The sequence below is a fragment of the Saimiri boliviensis genome, chromosome 9, assembly GCF_048565385.1.
Source record: "Saimiri boliviensis isolate mSaiBol1 chromosome 9, mSaiBol1.pri, whole genome shotgun sequence".
Taxonomy (NCBI): domain Eukaryota; kingdom Metazoa; phylum Chordata; class Mammalia; order Primates; family Cebidae; genus Saimiri; species Saimiri boliviensis.
In genome coordinates this window covers 7532870-7556841 of record NC_133457.1, presented here as the reverse complement: position 1 = coordinate 7556841, position 23972 = coordinate 7532870, and the positions used below count along the sequence as shown (strand labels likewise).

Below are 23972 nucleotides of genomic sequence, written 5' to 3'. Positions count from 1 at the left end.
GATTGTCTGGACTTGCTCAAAAGAATCTCAGACACTCAATGCAATTAAAATCGCAACTTTGCTAAGAACTCAACTTCTTGAGTTTTTCCCTCGATTCTCTCATTTGTTGCAATACTAAGACAAGGTGAACAGATGCTTTCTTAGTGAATAATTAATTGCTCTTTGCCTTTGTGTCACAAGCAAACAGTTCTCCAGTCCCTGGAATCAAAGCAGCAGAAACCCCCCGACATCACTCACAGGATCTCCCCTTAACCCAGGCTCTCCAAGCTCTCCAGGTTGTCCTGGCAGTCCTGGCAAGCCCTTAAATCACAAAGAAAAAAAAAGGTGTCACTTTAAAAGATCACATATAGCCTAAAGAGAAGAGAATATTAAGAGGGGAAACGAGAATCAAATGAAAAGAGCAACTTAGTACTTGAATTTTAAAGCACCCACTGCCACAGGGGTGAGATTGAAAGGTAAAGGACATGCTTTTATTGGCTATCTGCCATATGCTTGGCCCTACATGGGTATTACCTCATTTAACCCTCACAACTCAGGAATTCACCAATTTGCATTATGCAGGACCTGAGATTCTAGGAAGCTGGACCCAGCTTTCCCTACCATCAAATTCCTTGATCTTCCCACCCCTTGCTGATGCTCCACACAGAAACACATGCTGTTGTTGTTTAAAAAGGGGTCGGTGGTGAGGAGGGCTTTCTCCAGCAGGCGCATGGTAGTAGTGGTAGAGCAAGAGCTCATGAACAAGAAGAGAAAGGAGAGAACCATGTTTCCAGAGCTCCTGACTACTGCAGATAGGAAACCAGAGAGGCGGAGAAACTTGCCATAGGACTATGACATGATAAGTATATGATGCTTCTCTTAAAACCTGCCACCATCAGTGCCATCCCTGTGTCGTAGTGGCTACAGAGCCGTGAAGCGGGGAGAGGCTCCACCACAGGTGTCTCCCTCAGATGACATCACATGCCTGGAGCTGGAGGGTGTGCATGATGAACAGATGGGATCACTGTTCCAGCTTTCAGACACAACAGAAATAAAATGTCCTCTAGACTCCCAAAGAAGCCACCTCATAATCTTACTTGAGATGCCTCCTTATCTCTTTCCTGGCCTGATATAATGGTAAAAGGGAGCTAGATAATTCTAGGTTCCAATCCTGCTATTTAATTTCCTACATAGGTGAATTTCTTTGACTTTTCTAAGACTCCATTTTCTCATCTGTGAAACAGATGTGCCTAACTTAGAGAAACAGTGTATCCTCCACTCTTACGAAATTAGGATCCTTATTTTTCCAAACCTATCCTAATTTATTCTAATTCTAACCCTTTCCTTGAGCCTTTTTCTTAAGCTAGAATATACAGTGTTTCTCTCCCAGACCCTCTCACAGAGGTCTGAGCAAAAAATGTCTTGATTTCCTGCATTGTCCGGAAAGCTGGAATCCTCTCACTCTTTGGCACCTGCTTAAATGCCACAGGACCTTAGTATAGAAGTTATTCTCTTGCCTCTTTCTCTCTTCCCTGATTAATTGTTACCTATCTTTTAAATTTCAACCCCTCTTCACATCCTCAATGAAACCTTTCTGATTGCACAGGCTGGGTCAAATCTCCTGTCATATTCCTCTCCATACCCTTACCTCAGCAGTAATATGATATCTATTTCCATGATTATTTCATTCATGTCTATTTTCTTCCATAGAGGACAATCCTAAGAGCCCATGCCTGTTTTGTTTCCCATGCTAGAATCATGCCTTGATACAATAGATGCTCACAATACAAAAAATTACAATACACACAAAAAATACAATACAAAAAAATGACAAAAAATTTTGATGATTGATCAAATGAAAAAAAGCCAATCTATTTTAGTTTCCTCTGCAAGTCACTGTGCTCCCATTGATTCTTTATTTGCACCATTCTTACCTCCTGTAGCTTATGCTATCTCATATTATAGTTTTTCCTGTACCAATTATATCTCCTGCACAATCAATAAGCTCTTTGTTGGTCAGAGCCATGACTTGTGTATCTTGGAACTCTTTTTTTGTACCTAGCAAATGTCCCACAGGTAGGGACAATAAACACTTGACAGGTGTTTATTGAATTTAGCTAAATTTAGCCGAAACTGAAGGCTCTCCAGTGTTAAGAAATTATGGTGTCCTCCACCTTCTCTGAAGTCTGATCCATAAACTTCAAGTTAGAAATCAAACTTCAATAAAGGGCCATGTCTGCTGACTCTTCCTGTTTCACCTATCAGGAAATCAATCCATATCACTGATTGTTCACCCTTGGTGTAAAAGCATTGCTCTTATTTCATGAGGAGTACAAAGAAGCATAAGCAAATAAATTACCCCCTTGATGTCTAATCCTATCAATCAATAGAAGCTGACTATAGTACTGTGTTGAGATGGATCCTTCAGCCGTGTCGAATTCCATAATTGGTTAGTAATGTCTGCCACGCGAACAGGAAAGGAGGGTCGTGGGACATATGCCAGGTGTCTGCCATCCCTTACATGGAGACAGAATTACCCTCTGGATGAAGTGTGTAATCACTGTCAAACAGAAAGGACAAATAATTGCATGTATATCAAGAAGGCAAAGATCTCTACAAACTGATACGCCAAGGAAGCTGTTATGAAGAAGAAAGAGAGGAACGGGGCATTCAGGAAAAGGTGATACTCAGATGAAGCACTGAATATGGAAGCAGGAAAAAGGCATTCCAGGAGAGGCAGCTGGCATGAGCAAACACATAGAGGTGGGCATGCATAAGCAACTTTTCGGAATCAGTGAGTCTGGGGAGACATTTCTTGACAGAGATTTGTAAAGAATGTGGTTGAAAGTCCTTGGATGTAACACCAAATTGTTGATGACAGGGAGCCATGAGAAGCTAGTGAGATGGGAATGACAGGATCACTGTTCTCAAGCACACAAGGTTAAGTCACAGGATTTACATTACTCACTCTGCCATCAGCAGAGTCAGACCTCAGGTGAAACTTCCCAACAGCGATCTCATTTTAATTGCCCTTTAACTCCCCATTTAACTCCGTAAGATTTAAACCACTAGATGATATTTATCCCCACAGTTTCCCACAGTTTAAAAATAAACTACCCATGTCAGGTTACTTAATAGGAAAATGAAAGAATATCATCATACTTTACCCGATTTCCTCTATTTCCTTTTTCTCCAGGTGACCCTGGGATTCCACGATCACCCTAAAAATGGAAAAGTGAACATACAAACAACCTGTCTGTTATTAGTCTCAGCAAAATTTTTCTTTATGTATTTTTACATTCTAGCCAAGAGTAGAAAGTACCTTTACTCTATTTCTGACAATGTGACAGCCTAGAGGTAACCCTCCCACTTAAAAACAATTTACAATTCCAGATAAATTAAAATATATTTTGTATACATTAAAATCTCATTTTAAAAATTCTTATGGTTCATAATAAAGAGAAAGCAAGAATGCAGACAAGTAATAACTTATGGCTATCCCGAGGGCTTCTTGTAATTGTGTGTGTGTGCGTATGTGTGTGTGCATGCATGTGTGTGTGTGGTGTGCGTGTCTCTGTGTGTGTGGGGTGTGTGTGTGCGTGTGTGTGTGCATGCATGTATGTGTGGTGTGGTGTGTGTGTGTGTCTGTATGTGTGGTGTGGGTGTGTGTGGTGTGGTGTGTGTGTCTGTGTGGTGTGTGTGTGTGTGGTGTGGTGTGTGTGTGTGGTGTGTGTGTCACTGTGTGTGTGGTGTGGGTGTGTGTGCGTGTGTGTGTGGGGTGTGTGTGTGTGTGGTGTGGTGTGTGTGTCTCTGTGTGGTGCGTGTGTGTGTGTGTGGTGTGGTGTGTGTGTGGTATGGTGTGTATGTCTCTGTGTGTGTGTGGTGTGCATGTGTGTGTGGTGTAGTGCATGTGTGTGTGTGTGTGTGTGTGGTGTGTGGTGTGTGGTGTGGTGTATGTGTCTGTGTGTGTGTGGTGTGTGCGTGTGTGTGGTGTGGTGTGTGTGTGTGGTGTGGTGTGTGTGTCTCTGTGTGTGTGTGGTGTGAAGGGCCTCAAGCTGACAATTTATTTTAGGGTGGTCCTAGATGTTTTTGCCACTAGGAACATGGCAAACAATCTCAACTCAAGCCCTAATGGTGTCTCACAGATAACATTCCATCAAAAAACGAGTTTAAACTAAAAGTCATAACACACATGAGGGGGATGCCATGAAGGAGAAGCCAGCAGAAACAACATACAACAAAATCAGACCTGCAATGACTGCAAATATGGGGATTCTAATACACTGAATATAAAATGAGTATATTTAATATGTTTAAATAATTAGAAGAAAATGAATAAAATAACCAACTATGAAAGGAGACCAAGTAGATTTCAGAAAGGATCAAATAGAACTACTTGAAGTGAAAAATATAATTAAAATTAAAATTCCAATAGACAAACTAAATATCATATTAAACACAAGTGAGGTGAGAATTAGTGAACTAGAAACTAAAGAAATTATACAGAATGCGGCACAGAATAATGAAGAAATAGAAATATAAAAGAGCAGTTAAGAGACACTGAGGGCAAAATGAGAAGTTTTCACAAATTTCTAATTAGATTTCCGCAAAGAAATAATAGAGAAAATAGGAAAAAACAAAAATTTCAAAACAATAATTTTGAAATTAAGCACTGACGATTTCCAAAATTTATGAGAGACATAAACACTCAGATTCGAAAGACTGACAAGTCCCAAGCAGAATACATAAAAAGAAATCCACACCTGGACTATGATATTGAAACTGTCAAAAACTAAAATCAAAGGGAAAAATTTAAAGCCTCCTTATACATTTTTAAAGGTTGCTTACAGAAGAACAATTATTTTGACAGATAAATTCTTAATGGCAATAATGAAAGGTAGAAGACAATAGAAGCCAGATGACTAAAAAATTACATTTTCAAAGTGCCGAGAGAAAGTGACCGTCAACAGAATTGCTTACCCAATGAACTAAACTATTTTTCAAAGAGATTTCCCAAAAAACAAGAAGAGTTTACAATGAACTGACCTTCATTAAAGGAAATTCTAAAAGTCATGCCTTAGGCAAAAGAAACATGATTCTTTTCATTTTCTTTTGATGGTATCAATGACTACAGGGAAGGTATCCCTGAGATGAGTAAACATGGGGGTAAAGCAGACAAGCACTGGCTATATAAAACAACAATAAGAAGGTGTAATTGGGAGAATTTAACAAAAATAGATGGAAATAAAATACTAGACAATAATACGTAATATGGGAGGGAGCTGATTAAATTTTCTAGAGTCCTTGTATTTTGGGGATGAGGAAAAATATATAGATTAACATTAAACATTGTTGAGTACGCATGTTAAAAATTCTAGCTAGTCATGAAAAAGCTGTACTCTCTGCAAGAGTATAAATGCTAGATTAATAGAAAGGAAAACATTAAATGAGAAACTTCAGCACCTGTTCTCCATCCAAGCCATCAGCTCCTTCCTCACCAGGGTTGCCCTGTAGAGCAAAGGAACATCAGAATGTTAGAGACAAGAGAAACAAGTGTATGTGAATATTTCATTGATGTGAATTTCCTTGCTAATATTTTTTCAGTTGATACAGAATCTAGACTTTCTGTAACACTTATAAACTGCACCCAGTTATTAAAAAGTAATGATTATTTTCTTCCTGAAATAGTTATTAGGATTATATACTGTTTTACCTTATAGCTTCAGGTGCTAAAAACGTATACATATTTTTTAACCTCAAAATTTGAATGGATAGGAAAGACTCCCTTTAAACTTTTGCACTTGGAACAAATAGCTCTTTGACAAAAACAAATGAAACACTGGTTGTCAAATACGAAAAATGGTCATTTTGTCGTTGACTTTCTTTAAAAAGATGGCAAATATGCCTGAATTAATTAATTTAATGGAAACCTGGTAGTTCACAGATTAAAGAGGAACTAAATGAGTTTGTGTGCATTTGTGTGCATTTTGGGAGATAAAATTTTTAAAAAAGAAAGGAAATGAAAAACCAAGGCTAATTAGGGGATAAGAGTAAAACTGGGCAGTGACACAGTGACTTCTCATCAAATATTCCATCACTTTCAAATTATGGGCCCTTCATTTTGCCAATTATCCCCAAATGACTGATAACATATTCATTATAAAGAATCTTTTTATTATTATTATTATTTGAGACAGAGTCTCACTCTGTCACCCAGTCTGGAGTGCAGTGGCAGGATTTCCGCTCACTGCAACCTCCACCTCCCAGGTTCAAGCGATTCTCCTGCCTCAGCCTCCCAAGCAGCTGGGACTACAGGTGTGTGCCACCACACCCTGCTAATTTTTGTATTTTTCAGTAGAAACGGGGTTTCACCATATTGGTCAGGTTGGCCTCAAACTTTTGACCTTGTGATCCACCTGCCTCAGCTTCCCAAAGTGATGGGATTACAGGCGTGAGCCACTGCACCCGGCAGAATCTTTTAAAGAAAAAGTCAGAGTTTCACAAGCAAAATAAAATGCATTTACGTGTGTGAAATAGTTGATTTACTCCTACTGTCCACAAAAGAAAATCAAGTTTCAGGCATTTTTTTTTTTTTTAAACAAAGCACAGCTGAGTTAGTACATAAAAATAAGTATACCAAACTCTTGGAATAGAATGACGTGGCATATTTGCCACAGGCCATAGGAGGTTAATCGGTGGCACCAGAAAACATAAATAAGGAAGCTCCACGAGCCCTTGTCTGCCTTGTCCATCATTTTGTAACCACTCCCTAGGATAATGTGGAGAACAGGGTGGGTACCTAATAAGTACTTTTTGAGTGAATGAATCAGCAAATGGATACTATGGTTCTGAATCTGAATGCAAATCATTCCCTTCCTGTGCCCACTCCTTTCCTAACAACCTCGCCCCAGCACTCCTCTTCCATTTGATGTTCACCTTGACCAGACCCTCCCCACCACACCCTGGCTTCAGGACCAACACTTCTAGACCACCATGTGATTAATACGGTGGCCCAATTTTTACATAGAGTCAGCAAGGCTTGAAAAAAATAATAGGTCACTACCTTAAACCTGAAACACATGTCTTACAAGTAGTCACTCATTAGCATGGAAGTTTGACTAGTAGTATCATCTGACAAATTCCCTTGCCTAAAAGTCTGAAGTCTCACCTCACTCAGGCAAAGAAATGTGATTGAAATAAGTATCGTATTTCCCAAAGAAACAGCTATCCAGTTTAAGAAGAGTAAACGAGATTACCTACCTTCTCTCCTGAAAATCCTCTTGCTCCCTAAAGTTAAAAAGAGATCACAAGAATTGAGCTTGAATGAGATTGTTAAGCCCTTGTTTTATTTTGGAAACCATATGCTCCCAGGTTTGAAGAAAATACAACTACAATATTAAATCGAAATGAAGATGCCTTGTCTGGCAAATGTGGTGGGCATTACAGCACCCTGATTACTACCACCCTCCGTTGCCTGGAACCTGGAGAAAATTGCACTTTGCAGCTCCTCCCACAGTGGGGATCAAAGAGAATAACAGTGACCTGCCGGTTATTAAAATGATGCTATTTTTCAAACAAAAGTGAGAATACATTGGCCAGTAAGCATGAGAGGGCTTCAAGGAACAACAGGACAAATTAATTGGAAGAGTAATTTGATAGATATACAGAACACGGTCATTTTGGTTAGGAAAACTCTCTTTAGGATTCTGAGATTGTACAATTTTTTTTTTTTTTTTTACTTTATTAAGGGAGATTCTCCAGTCCTGGACAGGTGAGGGACATTTAATGTAACCACCTGAAAAGGTGTACCTGTATCCCTTCAGCCTTTAAAACTTTAGTGTTCTCACATGGACCCAGGGAGGGGCAGAACACACACTGGGGCCTGTCAAGGGATGGGGTTGGGGGAGGGAGAGCATCAGGAAAAATAACTAATGCATGCTGTGCTTAACACGTAGGAGATGAGTTGTTAGGTGCAGGAAACCACCGCCACACGTTTACCCACGCAACAAACCTGCACATCCTGCACATGTACCCCAGAACTTAAAATTAAAAAAAAAATACTTTAGTGTTCTCTATCCTACTTTCAACCACCAGCACCCCTCACTCCTTTCTGAGGGTTTTTTCAGGGACCGGGGCCTGCTCTACCCCCATACAAGACAGGTCAAAAGTGCTAGGAATTCATACCTCCTGGAAGCCGCCCTCAACTAATTCCTGATGGGATTTGGTGTATAAACACCCCAGCTCCCTCACCCCTTAACTGGGGTATATTCAGGTGCATGTTCAACTCTGGCTGCCAGAGTTCTTCAGCAGGATTACGCTCCATCTACGTACAGTGGTGATCTGATTGATAATGTACCATTTTCAGGCCTCCTTTCCTCCTTATCTCACTTCCTGACTTCCCTACTATTGCTTACTAGCGTGAGCTCCCAGTAAAATACTTGCAATAGATTCTTTGTCTCAGGCTTTACTTCTGGGAAACTTGTAATCTGAGGAGTAGCTAAGACTTCATAGTTATGTTGAAGAATTACGATTTTCCTCAAACTCAAGAGATGAAGCCAAGAAAGAGAAAGAATCCCACAGCTCAAGGTCTCACTCACCTTAGGTCCCCTCATACCGGGGCATCCTTCCTCACCTCGGAGTCCAGGAAGACCCTGGAGACCTCGTTCTCCCTGTGGAAGAAGAAGATACGTGAATGCATTCAAGCAACTGTCTCTATCACCACCAACTAATTCAAGGCAGCAATAAGGACCTTCAAAATGACCAAAATATGACTTGGTCCTTACAGTTGCTTTTACAACCTCAAAGACCTGCTCAGGTCACCTGCAAGGCACTCAGATTGTTAATCCATCAACTGCTCATAGAGATGACTCCAACCCACACAAATCCAAACCATCTGCATTTTTTAATCAATTCAGTTAAGCCATGTGGGCAAAACTTCAGAATTAAATAAAACAAAAGATCTGTCTGAACATTTTCTTCAGTCAGCTGACACTGGATGGAGGTTTTGCTGTGGTCCCTCAAGGAATAAATCATTATTTGATCCTTTCTCTTCTAGGTGAATTCCTACCCACTCTGAAGGTATAGGTCCTTTGTCACCTCCTCTCGTGAGAAGCTTTTTTCTGTTGATCCCACCCAATTGTCCCTTCAGTTTCCTTGTAGTATTTGGAGGATACAAATTGGCATATATTATAGTGAAACGTGGTTATATACATCAGAATCTCCTGTTACATTGTGAGCTTCATGGAGACAAAGACAATGTCTCATTTCTTTATCGCTGCATTTGTAGCCCCAACCACAGCATCTGATCTAATACAATAGACATTCAACCAGGATTTGAAGAATGACTTACTGAATTTGATTAATAAATATAACCTTTTCATCTAGGTATTAGACAAGAAGGGAATGGTAGATATTCCTTTTGCCAAGTTGATTAAATATTAATTAGAAAGTACAGCACAGCACATGAATTTTAATCAAAAGACAGTCTACATTTGTAATATCTCACTTTGACTTAATTAGGTTGATAAATGCATAATCTGTTCAAGACAGTAAAAAGGCACACGATAAGATGAGAAGGCTACGGATTTAGACTGAATGGGTATGCATTTGAGTCCTAGTTCTGCTTCCAGCTTGTTTTGTGAGCTTAGACAAAAGCACATGACGCCATGAATCACAACTTTCACCATTTGTAAATGTGATCTGATAATACTGACTCTAGTCATCTCACAGGATTGTTATATTGAGTGTATGAGATGCTGTACTGGAAATACTTCACAAAGTATATGTATTGAACAAATGAGGTGTTTTGTACTTAGATAGCAACAGATAATGAGAAAAGCACAGACAGACATCTGGTATCAGACAGTTTTGGACACATCTCCAACCTTAACAAGTCACTCTCTCTGAGTTTCTACTTTCACACACAGTAGATTCTAAACAAATGTCTGTTTTCCTCCCTTCTTCCTAGTGTATCTGTATTTTTAGCTTCAGTGTGTGGTGTTCAAGCTTCATCTGGAAAATGCAATCCTAATGTATCTACTGTACTACATGGCACTGTATAGTGTTATCAATTGGGATTGGTCATCGTATTTATTAGAAAATAGTTGACATATACAAAACAGGGGCATCAAGGAAAAATTGACTTTTTAAAAAAGCTAAAATAAACCCACTCAGCATGGCTGCTATGAAAAAACAACAAAAACAACAACAGAAAATAACAAGTGTTGACAAGGATGTGGAGGATGTGGAGAAATGGGAACCTTCATGCACTGCTGGTGGGAATGTAAAATGGTGTAGCTGCTGTGGAAAACAGTATGGCAGTTCCTCTGAAAATTAAAAATAGCATTATCATATTACCAGGAATTCTACTTCTGGGTATATACCCAAAAGAATTAAAAGCAAGGTCTGGAAGAGATATTGGTACACCCATGTTTATAGTAGCATTATTCACAACAGCCAAAAGGCAGAGGCAACCCCAGTGTCTATCAGCAGGTGAATGGATAAACAAAATGTGGTCTATCTTATATAGATATGTTAATACAATTGAATATATGCAGCCTAAAAAAGGAGGGACATTCTGACACATGCTACAACATGAATGGTTCTTGAACACATTTGCAAAGTAAAGTAAGCCAGTCACAAACATACAAATACGATATGATTCCACTTACCTGAGGTACCTCAAGTAGTCAAATTCACAAAGACAGAAAATAGAAGGGTGGCAACAGAAACTGAAGGAAGAGGGAGTGATTGATGTAGACAGCGTTTTGCATTTACAAAATGAAAAGATTTCTGGAGATGGATGATGGTGATAGTTACACAATGTGAATGTATTTAATGAACTGTTAAGTGATGGCGATGATGGTGATGGTTACACAACAATGTGAATGTACTTAATATCACTTAACAAATTGTTAAGATGGTAAACCTTATGTTATATGTATTTTACCACAATTAATTAAAAAGAACATTGTGAAGAAAAATAAATAAACCCATTCTTGTGACTTCTATTCCCAGTTTCTAAAATTTCAGTTGCTGTATACACATAATTACATGTTTTCCCAAAATTAGTCCTCAAGAAAAAAAAAAGAGCAGTCTTAAATTACAGACCCCACAAAGCCTTCACAATTTCTCATATTTCAGAGTACTCTCTCCATCACTTTACTTTGAACAGCTTAGTACTGACACATAATCAGCATCAATATGAGATATTTATGGAATGCTACGGCGGTCACCCTCCAGGTCAGTTAAAAAAAACAAGGAGATGCCATGTGTGTGCTTATGCAACAATCTTGCATGTTCTTCACATGTACCCCAAAACCTAAAATGCAATTTAAAAAAAGGAGATGAAGAAATCTAACAAATTTATTTATTATATTTCGGGGTGAGACCTTACAACTGCAAATATTGAATGCCATGCAAATAAGACTTTTAATACGCTATAGAAAACTAAGTAAAATTTTTCCAAAAAGCGGCTCCAGTAATAATAAAGAAATTGATACAGAAACTACATGGGAAAAAATTTTAATACAATAATTTGATAAAACATAAGATAGAGAAAAGCAGTCGTTCTAATGTAATATAAATTATACCTAATGAAAGACTCTAAACTGATTACATATAACTAAATTAAAGATATAAATATTAGGGCCGGGCACGGTGGCTCAAGCCTGTAATCCCAGCACTTTGGGAGGCTGAGGCAGGTGGATCACGAGGTCAAGAGATCAAGACCATCCTGGTCAACATGGTGAAACCCCGTCTCTACTAAAAAATACAAAAAAACATTAGCTGGGCATGGTGGCGTGTGCCTGTAATCCCAGCTACTCAGCAGGTTGAGGCAGGAGAATTGCCTGAACCCAGGAGGCGGAGGCTGCAGTGAGCCGAGATCACACCATTGCACTACAGCCTGGGTAACAAGAGTGAAACTCTGTCTCCAAAAAAAAAAAAAAAAAAAAAGATATAAATATTCTATTTATATCAAAATAGACATTTACCTATTTTACCTACATCCCTAAAAGTTTACACATTCTAATTGGCCAAAAACATTTTTAGGATGTTCACAAGAGGAAATGAGAATTGTATTTTATATATGAGCCCATATGTTAAATGGTTTGGAGAAAAAAATAGTTTATTGTATTTCTAATTCAAATATTAAGCTCTATAATGTTTAAAAATTGGTCTCTCATCTACTCACAGTAGTTGCTTAAAGCTGTACATAATATCCATGATTTAATGGACAGACTAACAGCACTACAAGGTTTTCAGATGCTTGGCTATTTTATGACAAATGAAAATAATAATAATAACATACATATATACGTTTGTGTGTGCAGATAGATATATAATGAGGAAACAAAGAATGTTTAGCCCTATGTCTGGCATATATAAAACTGTCAACAAATGTTAGATGTTTTTGTTACTACAAAGTTACATAAATATTTTTTGTGACCTTAGTCTGACTTTGTTCTACAAGTAAGGCTTTGCTGTGTAACCGATGCATAAGTTGTTATTTAAACCACCCATCATATAGATATATTTTTAAAGTAAATAGAATGTGTGAGTCTGACAGATTGCATTTTCCAAAGCCAGACAACATCTCCCATGCCACATGCTCTGTGACCACGCCCCTTCTCCATGCTGGGGAGGAGTCCAATTCCCCTCCTCTTGAATCTGGTCTGGACTTAATAACTGGCTTGCAACCAACAACATGAGAAAGCCATGTTACTGCCTGACTTCTGAGTCTGGGTCAGAGGCCTTGCAGCTTCAGCCTTGGTCTCTTGGAGCACTCATTCTGAGGACCGACCCTCCCTGCTGGAGTGCGTCCTATCAGTTCTAGCTTCACCTGTCCTTGTTTCAGCTAACACGCCAGAGCAGCAGACATGTGAGGGAAGTGGCAGTGGGTCCGGCAGCTCCTGCTTCTAGAGCCCAGATGGTCTAGTCAACCCAGCCGAGATCCCAGAGATGGAGAAAAGAGACCCCCCTTTTGCTTCTTTTTCAGTATCACCACTCACAGAGTCTGTGAACATAATAAAATGATTCTTTTACACCACTAAATTGTGAGGGTTGTGGGGGGGGGTAGTGGAACTGTAAGTTACAAGTAACTGGAACAATGATTTAGTTATTTGTCCTTGTACGCTTTCAATTTGAGCACACAAATTTATGGACCCCATTCTGAAACTGGTCTACATCCGCACAGAGATGTCTCTGCTATTGAGTAGACCAATCTGACAACTTTTCAAGCCGACAACATTAAAAGACATTCAGAGGACAATGCACTGTGAAGTCGCCTTCTCTTGTGAGAAATGCATGAAAAAAGAAACTAAGATCTGCTAGAGCTGTTCTGTCAAATACCGGGGCTGTTGAACATTTGAAATGTGTCTGGTTCAAACTGAAATGTGCCTTCAGTGTAAAGTAACATTTAGAAGACAGTGCACAGAAGAAGTAAGAAGTCTCATTAATTTTTATATTAAGTACTAATGAAATGATATTTTAGATATATTGAGATAAATAAACTATATTATTAAAATTAACTTCACCTGTTTCTTTTTCCTTTTAAGATAGCTACTATAAAATTTAAAATTACAAATGTCACTTGCATTATATTTCTAGCTCTGTACTAAAAGGGTCTTTATAACATATCTAGGTTTCATAATGCTGGCACAGTAGAGAAGGGGGACGAAACCATCTTTCACTCTAGACAGACAAGAATTTGGTTTACCCTCTTTGTCTGAAGTCAGAGTCACTGACCCCAATGAGTGGGATGGACCTAACGTCATTCTCCTAATGTTGACTGGACTCATTGTACCACAGACCCAGCAGAAAAAATAAAGCAACACTTAAGGACATTTTAAAACATCATACAAATGGGAAGGAATATTTTCATTATTTCTAAATAAATAAATAGCAAAAATTCATCAATCACATTCCTAAATGTATTTCTAACACCTAAGACTTTGCTTACTGTGGAAAAATAAATAGAAAAGTTGAGCAATTCTCTTGTAAACATAATCAAAGAAATGGATGAGCTTACATGGATCTCAGCAGCTACATTTTCCTCTGATTTCTGCTGATTTTCTAAGAGCCTAAATGTTCAGAATAATCAAAGAATGTGCCACTCTAAGTGGATCACTGACAACATAGATACCAGCGGTTAAGAGCGTGGTCAAAGGGCCCCTTGTGTTTCCAGCACCCTTTTGGGAGCATCACAAAGTTAAAATTATTTTTCCAATTACACTAAAACTGTCTTTTTTTTTTTTTCACTCTTATTCTCTCCCAAGTATGTGGTAAAGTTATTAAGAGGTCACATGGCAAGTGACATCACAAGAGACTGAATACAAAGACAGATATGGAAATCCAGCTGCCTTCTAATAAGCTAAATATGCTAAACATGATAGACTGGACAGGGAAAATGTGGCACATATACACCATGGAATACTACGCAGCCATCAAAAACGATGAGTTCGCGTCCTTTGTAGGGACATGGATGAACCTGGAAACCATCATTCTCAGCAAACTGACACAAGAGCAGAAAATCAAACACCACATGTTCTCACTCATAGGTGGGTGTTGAACAATGAGAACACATAGACACAGGGAGGGGAGCATCACACACTGGGGTCCGTGGGGGAGAACTAGGAGAGGGATGGCGGTGGATGGGGAGTTGGGGAGGGATAACATGGGGAGAAATGCCAGATATAGGTGAGGGGGAGGAAGGCAGCAAACCACATTGCCATGTGTGTACCTATGCAACAATCTTGCATGTTCTTCACATGTACCCCAAAACCTAAAATGCAACAAAATATTATTTTTTTAAATGCCACTTCCTCACTAATATTTTTTGTTTGGGAAAATACAGTTATTTTTCATAAAGAAATATGTCATGAATGTTAAGTGAGTTTATTGTTATTTTGAAATAAGAAATAATGTTTTAAATTCTTAGTTCTAATTTCTAATATGTTAAATAATAATACATGGTAACCACATAAACAAAAGCTCTTCAAGGTTTCCAATAATCTTTAAGAGTGTAAACGTTGAGCGGTGTGAGTAATGGAAAGATTTTAGTTAAAAGGTACAATCTTTCATTTATAAGTAAGTTTGGGAGTTCTAATGTACAACACGGTAATTATAGTTAACATTACTATGTGATATACTTGAAATCTGCTAAAAGAATACATGTTAAATGTTCTTGCCATATACAAAAAAAATGTAACTATATGAGGTGATGGATGTGCTAACTGACGACTCCGGTATCATTTCACAGTGTATACGTATATATCAAACTTGTTATATTGTACATCTTAAATTATACAATTCTATTTGTCTATTATACCCCAATAGAATTGGGATGGGGGAGAGAATGCAGTGGTATCCTTAGGCCAAAATGTTTGAAAACCAGTGATATATATACAAATCAACCTTAAAATAACACCAGTGGCAAAGTGGTTTTTTCATAATTCAAAATTAACTGAAAACCATGAGATGTAAAAACTCTTCTGGCGTTTACATTATGTAATAAAGATGGTCCCACATCCCAGTCCCCTAGCTCACAATTCTCTCTATTATATACATTTTCTCCACAGTCAGTCACATGACTAATAGATAACTTCTGTTTGCCCAGCATATCCCCAGGGGTGTGTCCACAGTTATGTGCAAGCCATCGATGGCTTAACTGTAATTCCACCACCTTCTCAGCCACACAGGAAAGCATCTGAGTGACCTACAGTAAGAACAGTCTTAGATTCTCTTCAATTATTTTATTAACCATTTACAAACATAGATAGCTTCTTAATTGTAACAAATTATATGCAATTGAGCTCATGATTAACAGCAACTTCGACATCCCTGCACACTAGACACAGACCACATTTTCGGTTACTTCAAATTCACTGATTAAAAAATAAAACAGCCATACTGCATAATTAATACCTTCTGGAAACTATATCTTTAACGAAGCAGATCAGCCTGACATTTGTTATAATAAGCGTCTATTTTATATGGATTATTTTAGACCCACTTTAAATGGCATAGATGAGAAAAAAACTTTCATGACTTAGGTGCAATTAAATATTGCTAATATTTGATCCATTTTACCATGTTCTTTCAAAGTAAAGAAATAATATTTAGTACTTACAGATCTGCCTTCTTCACCAGGATGACCAGGTAACCCACCAAAACCCTTCTCTCCCTGAGAAGACAAGAAGTCAAGATAAATAACTTGACCTCTAAAGTCTTTATTTCTCAAATCTATGGGAAATAAAAATGGTTACTAATAGATATCCTTGTCTCACTGAGTTGACATTTTATGGAGAATTTGCTGTCAGGTACAATGTGCAGAGATGTATAGAAACAGATATTCTTGGCCAATGTGACAGTAAAAACATGCATACCGGCTTGTCTTAATAGTCAGCATTTAAACGATTCTTATTTTCCAAAATACCTTCTAAGTCATTCTATCGTAAAAATCCAAACCAAGACTAGTTTCCAGCTAAAAGCTTAAGGAAAACTGTTACTCTTAAAGAGGCTTTCAACCTTGTTTTACAGAACATCAGTAAACAAAGGTCTTCCTGCCCATCTGACTCATGAGAAATGGTTGTTTATTTCCATCTGACTCAACTGTCCAGTTTTGTTTTGTTTTTTACTTCTTACACACCGAAACATACAAACCATTTCCTCTCAAAAAGTTTTGGCTTGCCATGTTATGGTCAGATGTGTTTGTTTAGTCTAAAAGCTGGTCAATCAGACTTGGAAGGCATATTTTATTTGTGATCAACAAAGATACAAAAGTTATTGTGACTATCTACCGAATTCTAGCAAACAGAAACAGCAGAGAAGCCCAAACTTCAAAATACTGCCTTCTTTGGCTTTAGCGGCAGAGAAACAAGCTGCAAAGAAACATGTCAAAAAGCTCCCCAAACCTGATTTTCTGATTCTCCAATCTGATAGTAAATAACAACATGACAGGGAAAAATCTAATGCTAAGGCAATATTGCAGTTTATTTTTCAAACAGTAATTATACACTTTATACTATTTTAAATTTAAAAGATTGGTCTGCAAAGCCCTGAAGAGCTCACTTCAACAACCTCATGGAAAACCTTCCAAAGAGAGCATGTTAAAAAGATGGCACAAAGCCAATGGGTTTGACCCAACCTTACACGTGGGTTTGTGATTATACCCTCAGCATAAAGTTTCAATCCCTGTAACAATGGAACCTTGCCAGCCCTGAGTATCTGAGGATCATTTCTAATGAGATACTCTCCCTTAGAAGTGTTAAGTGGTAATTTTCCTATTGGTTAACCTAGAGTTAATGGAGATGCATATCTTTTCTCAGAGTTTGATGCTGTAGAAAGGACTATTAGAGGGGAAAGAGACATTTACTACTGTAAAGAAAGCAGATGATGGACAAGTGGAAATCCAGCAGATAAGTGAAAACTTCCATGCAGCAGCAGAAGTTGTGACATTATTTGACAAATGAGCACAAGAAGGCAGCATAAATATGGTGGAAGCCATGGGGGACTCAGAGTCAGGGAGACATAGGAGCTTAAATCCCAAATGCATCTTCATAACGATGCCATTTTGGGAAAGTGATGTCACTTCTCTGAGCCTCAATTTCACACGTGTAAAATAATATCTCCCTGAAAGTGTCTGTTAGGGGGGTAAAATTAGGAAATGCTGTTAAATACACAACACAGAGGCTGGTATGTAGTGGGTACTGAAATATCTTCTCTCTCCTTCCCCCATTCACATCTGACAAATTCTTACCTTCCTCCCAGGACTCCCATCATCACCTCTGTACCCATCTGCTCCAAAACACTTTGCATATATATCACAGCACGTTCTTTCCACAATTGTATCCTGAAAAACAGATTCATATCACATGCGATTTTTCTCATCTGTGTTAGTCGGTATCACATTACACACTAAGAAGACAAAATTTTCTCTACGTTTTTAAAATTATTATAATTAATAGAACTTAGCCAAGGATGGTGTTTTTAAAAGGTACTTACAAGTTGCTTCAGTAAGATGCTTGGGAGGGACTGCAGTGTGATGCTCAGAGGTTGCTTATACGCAAACCCTCTGCCAAATTCCAGCTCCTGGAGCTCTTCTAATTTATGGACACCTTCCAGGCCAATGACTAGGAGTCCAGAGAGTCCTTCACAATTTCAACAGGTGGGAGATTACTCTCACGTCTTTTGAATGGTCTATCTCTGTCTTAGCCCCACATATTCATGCATCATTCCACCATTCCCATAGCCTTCACTTGTCATGCCTCAAAGTGCGTGTTGTACAGTTAAAGCTAGTTTGTGGCATGCCTTCTTGAAGAATTGGTCTCATAGCTTTCAGTCCCACTAGCTGAAAGTTAAGCAGAATCACAAAGGACTCTCATAGCTCTCCTATAGCCTCCATTTTGTCAGTTCACAGATGGTTTTCAGCCCTCATTGTATTAAGTTACATCCTTCTAAGCCTGTCTCTGAAGTTGACTTTTGGTTTACACTTAGGAATTGTGGCAGTCATTGTGGCTGCTCACAAATGTTCCGGTTTCCCTTCTCAAGGGCACATGATAGGACTGCACTTCTTTAGTCAAGATATAAACACTCACTGAGCCTCAATTCTCTACCTGTAAAATATCTATCTTACGAAAGTTACAAGTGACCTTACGGCTCACTCTAGCTAGTTAAATGTGAGCAGAAGTGGCATGTGTTAATCCCCAGGAGAAATTTTAAGAGTAGTACACAATTTGTCCCATTTCCTTTCCCTTGCCATAGCAATTACAAAACCAGCTGTTGGGACAGAATCTCCTTCAGCCTGAGTTCTTGAGTGGTGAGCAGGAGGCATAAGATGAATCTCTTCTTGTTATTTTAAGTCATTGAGACTTGGAGGTTGTTATTGCTACATAATCTAGCCTATCTTATCAATGCAGGCATTAAGAGATCATCTGGATTTGTCCACAAAGCCAGAAGACAAATGAAGAAGGGTATTCTGGAAATTCAATTAGAAATCACCTTGTTTGTCGAATTCCAAAACAAATATTACTGTTAATAGTTTGAACAGCAAATTCTTGGCACACACACACAAATACGCTTTTTGCTATGGTAAACAAGCTGCTTGACAATTGTGTGGTTAAAAGTTGTGTACATATGGTTAATTATTCCTTAAAACTAAATTCTTTGAAATGGAATCGCTGATTTAGCATAGCTTGTAAGCAATGTTTAGTTTCTTGTTATATACCCCCAAATCCCTTCCAGAAACCATGCAACGATTTAAACATCCAGTGGCAATCTATGCAGTGAATTAAGATGGGAGCAAGGTGTCATAAAAAATATTCTAGCACACGATTAAACAATGAAAAACATCATCCCCAGGAGAATATGTTGAATATACTCAACTGAAGAGGAAAAAGGGTGACAGGAACTTCAGCAAGTCAGGTTGCTGGTCGTTCACCCTTAGATTGCTTTAGAGCCTTTACATGGTACAAAGTGGGAATGGTGAGAGCCATCACATACAGTTGAACAAGTTGTGCTGCACAAGAACACCCATCTGAGAGAGCAAATGCATGCCCAAATCTAGCCAGCAACCCTCACCACCTGGAAGCCCAGGAACAGCCTTGCATCTATCCAGCGTATTGGATGTCTTTCTCTAATTGCACAAAGATGCCGTATGGACTAGCAGTAGGAGCCCTTGGAGATGGAGGAGGGAGAATGAAGAGTGAAGAGGGGAGAATTACAGTGCAAAGAGCAAGGCCCAGCTTTAGACTGACTTCAGAGTTTAGGGGAAAATGACATATGGACCCCAGACTAGCCTAAAAGAACGAACAGTTCCTCCCACCATTGAAGTAGGAGGTATACCTTCAACCTTCCACCCTCAAAAGCTAGTCCCGTCTGAGTCAGAAGACCCCTGGTCAGCGTCAGGGACATTGTTGAAGAAGGCAGGGAGTCTGAGACCCAAAACATCCTCTGGCTCATACAAAGAAGGAGACCAGGTGTCAGCCGCATGCGCACTGAGCTCCACATACTAGGTGAGCATGTAGGAAGCTTCATAGAGTCCAGTGCCATCTGGAGAGCTGAGTGCCTCAGCTCCAGGGAGAGGAGGGAGGCCCACACTGGGCAACCCCATGCACTTACCTCTGCTACGGAGAAACTCCGATGTTTTCTTCAGCCTCTTTAAATCATCATCCAGTCCATCCGTAAATACTAAAAGGACCTGTTTTTTAGGAGAAAGTGTGGTGGCCGAGCCAGAGAGGGAGGGACAGGGAAAAGAGAGGTAGGACGGAGGGAGAGTGGGGAAAGAGGAGAAAAGGAAGGTAATAAGAGAGAGCGCCGGAGGAAAAGGGAAAGGGGGGAAGAAGGGAAAGAGGAGGGAAGGGAAGGAAGAAAGGGAAGGAGGGAGGAAGAAGCGAAGAAACAGAGGGGAAGGGGAGAAGGCATGCATAACATGGATGTTAGGAATTGTGTATTTCTTTAAAATGCAAGAATGAGTTTTTCTGGTTATGCCCAAACTTTCACCCTGTTTCTTTTTACTTATTCTTTTATTACACATTCATCTTTATTTCAACCTCCCCATCTCCCTGAAAAAAAAAAAAAGAGGATTTGAATCATCTGAACTTATTGAAAAATACCTTCCAAAAATGCTTACGATATTTATCCTTATCAACAAAAATTACCAACATATTAACAGAGTGCTGTGTGTGCATGTGTGGGCAGGGGTGGAGCGGGGGGGATGTGGGGGATGGTTATTGCTATTTTCTGTTATACTTTGTAATGCATCTTCTAGAATTGAAATGTGTTTATTTGCTCATAAGAAATTTTTAACTTAAAACGTGAATAAAAAATAAAACATGGATGATACTAGTCAAAAAATACATCCATTGGATGCATGATTAAAGGAAAAGCTAAATGTAAGTTACGAAGTTTGGGGATGTCATTTTTTAATAAACGTCACATAAAATCTTTCCATCTCTGTGAACTTCTGTGAGTATATAGTTCAGAGACAGCAGAATGGAGAAAGAGGCTTGGGGGTGAGCTATACTAAATAGCTGTTACTAAAGACAGTTCAAGATGCTGACTGGAAAATAGCAAGCCTACTTTAAATGGTAATGAGTGACCATAAAAAGCTAAGGAGTCTTAAAACACCATCCAAGGTGTCTTTGAAATGAATTTATGTTATGGAAGAATATGAATCATTAAACTGTGGGCAGCTTGAGAGCAGGGACTTTATTCTTATATTCCTACTAGCATTATCCAGCATAGAACCTCCATTGCTTAAAAATACTTGTTGTTGAATGAAAGCGCATCTCTTGCTGGTTCTGATTAGGTAACAGTATGGTTTTCCTCTATGCAAGATCTCCAATGAAGAACAATTTAGTTGGCCTCAGTCACAAAGCCTTACCTATTTTACCCTACCTGCTGGCTCCATAGCAAGAGTTCTCAGCATTTATTACCTTCACTTTAGCAGAAGAGAGATGAATAGCATTATCTCCCAAGGACTGCAGAAAGTTCACATCCATATAGCTATTCTTGGCAGCCTGATGAACTAAGAACTTCTGGATGATCTCATAACTGTACTTTTCAAAGCCAGAGTCAAAGATAAGCTGGCCATTTGGGCCAGGAACCAAGTAGCGGAATCTTGGGTTGATCTGATCAGAAATGCCACAGCTGATGTCAGAAAGCAAAGCCAACTGTCGCATCAGCTCTGGCAGTAAATCTTGAAGCTTCTGCTGAACTTGCCTTGAACGAGTTGAGATATCAATTCCTACAGACAAATCCAGGTCGCATCCTTTGAAGGTGAAGAAAATAAAATTAGTCATCTACAGGTGCATAACTTAGCCCAGAAGATATAGCCAAGCTAGTCCTAAAAGACAAACCCCCAGCCAACCCATGGAAGTATAAGCTAAACAATGGTAGTTTAAGTTTTGGGATTGTTACACAGAAAAAGCTAACTGATACAATACATAGTTTCATACCTTTATGCCTCTGTAGATCCTATTCCGTTCACCTAAACTGTATTTTCCCATCTTCCCACCCCAGTCTGGTCCTTCAAATAGTAGTCAAGGGCCCACCTCACCCCACCCCACTCCACCCTACCCTGCTCTTCAAGGACTCTCTGGTTTTTGTCCCTACTTCCTCACATTAAGTTATTAAACGCCCTTGCACGTCCATTGTTACTTTACTTGACCTTCTTCATTACCAAATAAGGATTCCTCGATAGTAGGGACTATGCCATCTAATTTTCCAATTGCCTAATACAGATGTTCGTTAAATGTTTGACAAATCAATGAAGAAGGGAATATAAATGACCCTTGAGTCTCTTTCAGCAGTAACTGGAACTGTTTCCTTCTTTCCTGAAAGTGTTTTTCCTCATTCACCACCCATGCCTATACCTTGTTTCAGCAGCATGGAAGTGTATTAGAAAATGTCAGGAAAAAAAGTCACTCCCAATTTTCTGTTTTTTCTGCCTAAAAATATTTAAGCCCTCTTGGGAAGGTTTTCTCTGGAATTTAAGGGCCCATTAATATTTCAGGCTATACCTATACACTTACCAGTGTATAATAAGATCATGCAAAAAATTACACTGAGGACCAAAAGTTCATGGTCAGAGACACATCTAGGTTAGAATCTGGTTGAATGAATTAAAATGTAACAACCATGAAAGAGCACCTATTAATTACTTCTGCACAACGAGCATAACTTAGGACTGTCCAAGGTAGTCCAGGACATGCAGACATCACACACTAGAGTATGTGATGATATAAGGATCTGTGTCTCCAACAGAATCTGTATACCTGTATCGGAATCTGCAAAAACAAAACTGCAGATGGGGAGGAACAATTTGAGAGAAAATAAGTATGTAGTGGATCGTTCACTAGTGAAAAAGGTCAAGGACAGTAGCTTAAAGTTTCCCAAAAACCTGAGATCAGAGCTGAGCCATAAGCGTTCAATCTGCTAAATATCATACTCCATGCTAGCTGCTAAGATATGTTCCTGGAATTGCCAAGACAGAAAATGCCTTCCTCTCCTCCTTTCATGTAAAATACCTTGTTTTTTTTTTAAATGTATAATTCAAAGTTATAAAAATGAGCTTTCACAGACGTAAATCCCATTTCTATACTGGACCTAATCTCAGAAAAAAAGGAATTTCCTTTTTGTAGTATGGCATATTATTCCAACATTTCTGATTCACATTTTCACCAGTTTAACATTTCCCACTGGCTCTCTTCTATAATTGACAAATGCAACAAGCAATTTATTTCCGTGTTAATGGAGAGGAATAAATCTTGCCAGGTAATCTCTAAGGTCGTTTTCAGCTTTATGATTCTCGAGTTCTATAATTAATTAGAGTCTAGCCCTTATTAAAGTGTCTAGCTAATTTCATCAAAAAAGTTAAAGACAAAGTTGAAGATAAACATAAATCCTAACTTACTATATGGGGCAAAATCAACTGAAAAGAGAAGCTGGAATCCTATATCTCTTCTTCTCCCCCAGGTATAATATCCAACCACATATAAACAAAAAATAGGACTTTGGTGCCTAAAAAATCTGAACTACTTAATGTAGGACATACCATAATTCATGCTTCTTTTAAAAATAATTGTACATGTGTATTCTTTTCAAATAGTTTTTAAATTTGGCTAGACTGCTGCAAAGTAGTTACATTCTTTAGTCAACATAAGCAAAGATATTAATTTAATGTCCTAGAAAATTGGGCTTCAAACGTTTGGTGGGATGCAGGGTTCTCATGCTAGTCCTCCAAAATTAAGCCTCTGTTTCCAAAATAAGACCTGGCCTGGGCCAGTCACGGTGGCTCTAACTTGCACTCCCAACACTTTGGGAGGACAAGGAAGAAGGATTGTTTGAGTCTAGGAGTTCAAGACCAGCCTTTATAACACTGGGAGACTCTGTCTCTACGTAGAATTGAAAAACTAGCTGGTGTCCACTTGCTTGTGGTCCCAGCTAGAGGTGAGAGGACGGCTTGAGCACGGAGGTTAAGACTGCAGTGAGCC

General features: G+C 38.8%; 1 protein-coding gene across 5 annotated transcripts in view; it reads right to left on the bottom strand.

Moving 5' to 3' along the window:
* LOC101029972 (collagen alpha-4(VI) chain-like) overlaps positions 1-23972 on the bottom strand; it is a 120601-nt gene that overhangs the window by 48078 nt on the left and 48551 nt on the right. For all 5 annotated transcript variants that reach the window (XM_074405444.1, XM_074405442.1, XM_074405446.1 and 2 more), the window contains 10 exons: positions 21414-21748; positions 20098-20176; positions 17983-18128; positions 17738-17830; positions 16109-16162; positions 8577-8648; positions 7240-7266; positions 5443-5487; positions 3147-3200; positions 238-300 (listed from right to left, as the gene is read on the bottom strand). In XM_074405444.1, the coding sequence (XP_074261545.1) occupies positions 238-300; positions 3147-3200; positions 5443-5487; positions 7240-7266; positions 8577-8648; positions 16109-16162; positions 17738-17830; positions 17983-18128; positions 20098-20176; positions 21414-21748 (968 nt within the window). The remainder of the gene's footprint in view (positions 1-237; positions 301-3146; positions 3201-5442; positions 5488-7239; positions 7267-8576; positions 8649-16108; positions 16163-17737; positions 17831-17982; positions 18129-20097; positions 20177-21413; positions 21749-23972) is intronic.